The 8,281-nt window shown below is 37.9% G+C and overlaps 1 protein-coding gene across 3 annotated transcripts in view; it reads right to left on the bottom strand.

Annotated features, from left to right (window-relative positions):
* LOC145767478 (C-type lectin domain family 4 member E-like) overlaps positions 1-3,259 on the bottom strand; it is a 33,700-nt gene extending 30,441 nt beyond the window's left edge. For all 3 annotated transcript variants that reach the window (XM_082579308.1, XM_082579306.1, XM_082579307.1), the window contains exon 1: positions 3,026-3,259. In XM_082579308.1, the coding sequence (XP_082435434.1) occupies positions 3,026-3,083 (58 nt within the window). In that variant the 5' untranslated portion in view covers positions 3,084-3,259. The remainder of the gene's footprint in view (positions 1-3,025) is intronic.
* Positions 3,260-8,281: the final 5,022 nt, after the last annotated feature.

Genomic DNA, 8,281 nt, shown 5'->3' on the forward strand with positions numbered 1-8,281 from the left:
AGTATGCAATGTCTATCCCTGTATCTAATACCAATGTTGAGAGAATTTTCAGTGTTATGGGTAACATATGGACAGATGAGCAAAACCAGTGGCGTAGCCAAGGGGGGGGGGGTTGGGGGTTACAACCCCCCCCCTCACCCTTTGTCACGCGTGTGACGTCATGATATTGAGAATGATGCTTTCAGTCTCTATGCCTCAAAACAAAGTTTGCCTAATTTTAAACGAAACTGCATTAAAAGAGCGAGTTTTGCCAATACCAAACATTCAAATATCTCAGCCAGGAATTAGCAACAAGAAAACATAGAGACTTAGCTTTATTACCGAAAAATGCCCAAGAAAACGTGATCTTATCCTTTTGATATGCCACCGGACAGCACCATTTTACAGGAATATTTATACCCATATTTTTTGTTGAAAATGCTCTCAGAATGCACCAAATTCAAAGTAATTTTTCAAAATTTTCTGGGAAAGGCCTCCAGACCCCCGCCGCTTGGTGTCGCCTTTGGCTACGCCACGTCAAACCCCCCCCCCCCCCCCTTTAAAAATTCTTGGCTACGCCACTGAGCAGTGCCGGTCTTTGGTGTGTGCAAACCGTGCGATCGCACAGGGCCCGCAAATTAGGGGGCCGCAATTTACTCAGAAAATGCAGCAATTTTTGTCATTTCCAATGGAAAAATTCAATCCGATTCACAAGCAAGTGCCGGTATCCTTGAAGTCAGTTGCGGCTTTAGGGTGAGGCAAGTGCTGAGATTGTCACGTCGGGCCACCTTTACAAGCTTACATGCTTTTAGGCCACACACGACATTTCTCTCAAATTTTTGTTGAACATGCTCTCAGAATGCACCAAATTCAAAGCAATTTTTCAAAAATTTCTGGGGAGACTCCCCAGACCCCCCACCGCAGGGTGTTCGCCCGCCGGCCGTCAAAACCCCCCTCCCCCTTCAAAATACCTAGCTACGCTATTGAATTGGATCATTGTCATTAGGGCCCGCAAATCATATTCCGCACAGGGCCCGAAATACCCTGAGACCGGCACTGCACTGAGCGAAACCGTTTAGCTGTTTATTCTGTTAAAAGTGAATTGTGTGTATTCTTTAACATACTTTTTAGCTGCTTAGAATTTAAAGAACATATTTCTGCAAACAAATCTTTATTGAAGGCAGCAGTCGCATGAAAAGTATGTTAAGTAAACTAAGTTACATAGGCAAGTAGGAGTGTTCTAATTAGCGCTTCTAATCGTGGGTTTCTTTTCTTGCTATTTTAGCATCAGTAGGTATATGCTGTGTACACTGCAAGATACTAGCTAGCCAATTACCTGGATTCAACCTGTGATTGATAAGTAGAGCACTATACTTGCTAAAGAAGATCAAGAAAGTAAAATTTTATTGATTTTCATCTGTGGCATCACTTATGAACCAAATTGTTATGTCAGACAACATCACATATTGCAACAATTTTTGCATATTATTTATGCAATAATTCTTTGCATATTTGGGCATGGTTGCACTCATTTAGGCGTGTGACATGCGTTAGAGGGTGCAATTGCGCGTATTTTAGGCTTTGGCATGTGTTTGAGACAGTGGCGTAACCAAGAAGGGGGTTTTGGGGGTTACAACCCCCCTTTGGCACGCGTGTGACGTCACTATATTGAGAATGATGCTTTCAGTCTCTATGTCTTTAAAACAAAGTTTGCCTAATTTTAAACGAAACTGCATTAAAAGAGCGAGTTTTACCAATACCAAACATTCAAATATCTCAGCCAGGAATTAGCAACAAGAAAACATAGCTCTATTACCGAAAAATGCCCAAAAAAACATGATCTTATCCTTTTGCTATGCCACCAGACAGCACCATTTTACAGGAATATTTATACCCACATTTTTGTTAAAAATGCTCTCAGAATGCAACAAATTCAAAGTCATTTTTCAAAAATTTCTGGGGGAGGTCCCCCAGATCCCCCGCCACTGGGTGTCGCCTTTGGTGAAGACGCCGTCGGGCTTCTCCCGCCGGCCGTCAACCCCCCCCCCCTTTTACAATTCCTGGCTACGCCACTGCTTTGAGAACTTTGAGGATGCAGTCGCGCGCTTTCAAATTGTTCACTATTTTGAGGAAAAAATCTGGCAACTCTAGATGGAAGACAATCTTCCATCATTCCATCCCAATTCCATCGTTAACTTTCTAAATTAAATTCGATTTTCGGTTCGTATTAAACCAGAATTGACCAATCAGAAAGCAATAAACGTTTCACACTTCTCCCAAGAAGAGGAAACTTCTTGACGTTTGACAGTATTCCATCATACGAGTAAACGACACTTGTGTTCTATGTTTGGAGATTCTCGTGGGTTTTGTTTCGAGAATGCAGTTAAACGAAATATATTTTTGTACATTTCGAAACGAAAAACTGCAATGGTAAAGTTGATAGAAAACAGAAGGAAAAAAACGAAAATGTCTCAAAAGTAAACGTTTGAAAGTATTTGCAACCTGAACAAAAGTAATGTTGCTTCTCAAGTATTTTCGTAAGATAACTCCATCTGGAGGTCAGTTGGAAACTAACATCTTTTTCTTTTTTCTTTTAACACCTTTTTTGGCACTTCTCCAATGAAGACTATTACTACAGTTTCTTTAACTTTGCTAGACCTACGTGTTGTTTCTTTCTGTCTTTTTAGAATCAATCTACGCTTCTAGTTCTAACACCAAACGGTACGAAGTCCTAAGGAAAATTTTGCTGTTATATTTTTAGCTTAAATTTAGCCTATGGTTTTTAGGTCTACTTGTGGCATATTCAGCGCGGATATCACAAAATGTGAAGATGGAATGGAAGATGGAAGAGATTTCTGAGATGGAATGGAAGATTTCTAAGATGGAATGGAGATGAGATGAAAGAAAATCTCAGGATGAAAGATGGAAAAAACGTCTTCCATTCCATATCTTGACTGACAAGCCCAGCCTCATGGGTGAAACACGGTGCTTATTGCTATCAATTCTTGCTACAATTCTTGCTGCTGAAAAACAAAAAAAAACTAACCATGTGGAGTGTCAGACGAGTTGACTGTTGAGTAATATGCGACGCTACTCTCATCCATTGTGTTTGTTTATGCTCCCTTTTGGATTTTGATGGCGTCCATTTACGATTCACCTTCGAGTAGCAGAATATAACCAGTAATTTCGAATAATACTGTACAGTATAATTCTTCAGCTTGTTTCTTTTATTATTTCTAGACTTAACACAGGACACAAATTACTCAACAATACCTACACAATCACTGGCAGAAAGTAAAAGAGAAATATGGAAACTTTCAAACAAAATTACGACGTTGTTTTAGTTACTTTCTGATTGCAATTGACAACATTTGAAAAGTAGGAAAAGAAGAGAAAGGCATTAGGTGGTTTTCGAATAGTATTGCATTAGACTACATTTTATAATATACATTTTAATAGTTACGACTTTTAATATCTTTCTTCCACATTCTACAATTTATTGTATTGCAATGTAAATGTATGTTGATTAGGGCTACCATACGTCTTCTTTTAAGAGGATTTGTCCTCTTTTTTCAAGAAAAATGAATTGTCTTCCGAGGACACTAAGAAATGCTCAAAAGTCCTCTTTTTTGTCAGTTTGGGTTTTCATGCTTGTATTTTTAACGGGATTATATTGCTTGATAAAGTTTCAGCGACGGCTTGTAGGCTATTTGTTTTCTAAACATTTTGTATGCTAATGTGACATGCTGATTCATAAATTCTACAAGAAATTGGAGCATTTTATGGATCTGTTGTTGAACGTTTATTGTAAGATATTAAACGACATTTTAAAGTCCATGCTCACACTTTCACAAAAAAATTATTCTTTTACTTACATAAGTTTTATATCGTTACAACGCTGGTAGACGTTGTTGATTAACCAACTCAGTTTAACTCGTTTGTTACTTGAAACAAATCGTAACGAGTGTTTAAAAGTGCTCCACTCCAACGCTATTCGTTCAGGAGCAACTCATTAGTGAACGAATTCACAGGTCTCCCCATTTCTACAAGCAGAAACTTAACTCTGTCAACTTCAGTGACTAGGTCTGTGTGTTTTAATCATATTTCTTGAAAATAATTTGACAATTTCGTCTAGGCTGACCATTCCTTGTTTAAAAAAGTTAAGGCTTGACCTGGAGGTCGTGCCTGATTTGTGACATTTTGCAGATTTTTGGGATCATTGCTGTCTGACTGAAACTGTCTAAAAATTAAGTATTTTGTCACTTTTTTCTGACTTTTAAAAATACAAAATCATTTGTTGCCTTAAGGAAGCATTACAAATGAGAAAAAATAGGCTAAGTTAAACGTTCAGTCAATCTGTTTTCTTGTTTTTTTTTGCTAATTTTTGCTGCGTAGGCCTATATAACTGTATTGATCTAAAAACATGTAAAAGATTCTTCAAGCGTAAAATTCTACTTGCTGTCGAAACGTGTCCTCTTTTTAGGCGATGAAAATATGGTAGGCCTAATGTTGAACTACTCCTACAAGATTGAATGTAAACGTTTTAAAATATTTTAAAACCAAAACCATTTTCTCATAGACTTTGCAGTGCAAGGTTAATATTAGGCTAGGCCTACTTCTGAAACCATTTTGAATTGTAAATTTTAAAAAGATATTTAAATTGAAATTGCAGCTCATACCTTCTATACAGTAGGCTATATACAGTATGACCGTTGCAGCTTTCGTGAATTAGCAGAACAAACGGAACCATCAGTATTGCAAGGATGCAATGAACCGTTTCTGTTTTTGACTATTCAGCCGAAACGACCAATTCGGTCTCAAGTTTTCGTCAACATCAATACACAAGTCTCGTGAAAAACATCTAACTTAATTTTTAAACCTCAAACTGTTCTTGCATGATATTTTGAAACAGATATGCCCAATCAGGCGATTGTAGCCTGTCGGTAGATCGGTGATAGGTTCTAAGGTGGGTGTGAAGGATGCAAACTGTTTCCTGCAGGGTCTTTTAATTACCCAGCTTGCAAAATCCATAATCCTTACATTGATTCGACGTTTGCAGAATATAACAATGACCGATTTTGCTGGCTGAGTGTTCGTTTGTTTGATTTATGCATGCATAAAGCAGCTTCAGAGAAATGAATGATAGTTTGTATTTTTTTACGCAATGTGATTGCTTGGCCTCCGTCTGGATTGATTCTAGAATCTGCACCGACGGAATATATGACGAACTGGTAGGCAGTTCCAGGTACCAAATCTGTAACGACCGCCCTAGGAGTCGAACAGTTGTCTCCAACTCGGTTTCATTTTGTGCGCCACGTTTGAACTATTTCCTATATTTGCTTTGATTACACCATAACCAGCGTATTCAGTGCACTTCATATTGCGTTAAAGATATAACACGATGCTTCACTTCTCAGTTTGCAATAGAGCGGAAAGTACACAGATGACTGAGTTTATGACTCCGTGCCACAGACAGCTCCGTGCCAAGGCTGAGGCGGTGGAAGGACACGGGTCACTTAATTTGCGCAATTTAGAAATTTAAGGAAGTTCCTGTTTTTAAAATTGAAATGCAAGTTAAAAAGTAGGCTGTAAGAAGCTGTAATATTTTACTAACCTAAGTTATGACAACATAATCTTCTTTCGATCGCATCAAAGCCCCAGACACAAAGTCTCACAGATATTATAATTTTGCTTTCGTTTACTGTACTAGTTTAGAGTTTCATTCAAATCAAAGGTGTAACGATGACTTGATATATCTGTGCTTACTGTTAATTACACTCGTTTTACTTTTCTTCAATTAAAAATGTGTGTTTTTGTTAGGCTACGATTTCAAAAATAATTTTTAGCCTATTGAGATTTTGAATAGATATGCTTTTATTTGCTAAAATGCTAAACTTCTGTTTAGTTTTGTTTTTTAAATAATTACAATTTATTGTGACTTAAAGTTAGTAGAATCTGTGCATTTAGTATGTAGGCTAAAAAGTTTATACATGCTGAGCTGAAACTTTGCTTGTCTTACTTTGCAAGATTTCAGACATAAGTTTTAACCTGTTGAAATATTAGACGGACTTTCTGAAAATTTGAGCACAACAAGTTGACATTGTGTTTAGCTATTCGTTTATAGATGATCTAAATTATGTGGGCTAATAATACTAAAAATTGTGCGTTAGCTTAAATATGTAGGCTACATACTAATAGCCAGGGCCTCCGAGAGAAGTCAGCACTGGTCGGGAAACAATACAAAAAATGGGCCCCATAATATTCTTTAGCAAATATTGCGTTGCGTGTTCGTGATAAGCTGAAATTAGCCTACTTTTCTCAGCATGAAAAGAACTTCGTTCAATGTAAAAATCATAATAATCACTGGATTGCACTTGCAGCAAAAACGCCATTGAGGCTAACTATTTTGTCTAGAAAGCTTTGTAAACACACAATAGGCCTACAGACAACGAAAATAGTTCAACCAAGCATTTAATTCAGGAGTGTCCAAGCTTTTTCCCAGGCGAGCCAGATTTGATAATAAGTGTTCGCAGGCCAACAGCCACAATAATTTTTCTGAAAACTGCAAGTTGAATTTATATGATTTTTGTGTGTCTGCAGGCCAAAAATAACACATTGTACAACAACAGGCGCGGGTCATACAAAAACGTCTCATGGGCCGGAGTTGGCCCGCGGGCCAGACTTTGGACATCTCTGATTTAATTCAACCCTTTTTGGACTTTTTGCAATGCAAAGTTACGGATCACAGCATCAAATGATAAAACTTTGCGGCGTCTGAATTGATGCACAACATGTATAGTTAGGCTTTTCAATCGGTTTTGAGTCACAGGCCTACTGGAGCGCAAACAATTCTTTGCAAATTTCAGTAATTGCTAAAACCACGTTCTCGAAGCGCAACCGTTGGAGGTAGCTACCGGAACGCAAAAAAATCACAACAAAACTATTTGGAAAAACCTTTCGAAAGTTGCAATCAACGATTCCTTGTGTAGAGGTTATGGGGTGGTTCGTTCTGGTTTGCAGCTGAAGTTTGCTGTGTGGCTTTCTGTCAAAAGTACCAACTCATCCAAAATGTCTTGAAAAATCTCATTTTTGTAGCCTACAAATGGTTTAAATTTGTCCCACATGCCTGCAACTGCACAACAGACATACGGTGAAATTTTCATGGAACTTCAAACTCATCGACGATATGTTTGAGTTTGTTGATACATTTGTCAATTCCAACAACTATCGAATCCTTTGCAATGTAGCCTACAGCAGAATGCATTTCCTTCGAATGATTCAGCTAGTTAAGTGGAGTTCCAAAAGCGTTCTGTCCTCAGGAAAAGAGAATCATTTTCTTTTAAATTTATTGCCACTGCAACTTTAACATGCGAGTAGTAGCCTACTCTTCTCAGCTTTCTCTTACTTAGATTACATCTTCCTTTAATTTCATTAAATTCATCAGTGAATCTTGTTTACGACCGTAATCCACATAATGCAAAGCAGTCACAAATTTAAAACTGCTAGTTGTAGGCTACTTTAGCATTGACTCAGCTTCCGATCAAGCTCTTGTTGGTTCCAACTTGATGCATTTAAGAAACGTCTTTAGAGCTTTAATTCAAATTTAAGTCAAATTAATTCAAATTTAAGTCATAAGTAGAGTAGACAACCGGAAACAGACATTTCCGTCGGCTGCAGCGTGGGTCAGGTGTATGTCGGAAGGCGTACACCGATGCATAGCGCTCAAGTCCGCTTTCCCGCAATGCAGGATAAAGATAAACAAACAAACAAACAAACAAACAAAATTGCAAAAGGGTAATGTAAAACATTGGGTTTGACTGCACCACGCCTTGATTACCCTCTGGAAGTCAATTTTCTTCGCAAGATGATAGGACAGCTTTCTTTAGATTTTTCAGAATTCTTCCTCTGACTAGGCTATAACTTTAATGATGCCACTAGCTTACAGATAATCAATTACTCCACAAACGATAAGACATTTGAACAACGCTGTCTGTAGGCAACATCCATAAATAAAAAACTCAAATAAAGAAAAAACTCACTACCTTCCAAAATCAGATCATGAGAAGCATGACCAACAAAAGGCTACTTGACCACACGAAAACAGAAGATCTTTTAACTATGACAAAATTACATCCAGTTGCAACAATAAGTTAATAAAATCAAAAGTTTTAAAACTGTTCGGCCACACTGAAAGATCACAATTCGGAATCAGCAAAGTTTGCACAGAAGGCAAAGTAGAAGGAAAAAGAAAACGTGGCAGACAACCAAAACGATGACAAGACAACATCCAATCATGGACCGG

The sequence above is a fragment of the Aplidium turbinatum genome, chromosome 3 (assembly GCF_918807975.1).
Source record: "Aplidium turbinatum chromosome 3, kaAplTurb1.1, whole genome shotgun sequence".
Classification (NCBI taxonomy): Eukaryota; Metazoa; Chordata; class Ascidiacea; order Aplousobranchia; family Polyclinidae; genus Aplidium; species Aplidium turbinatum.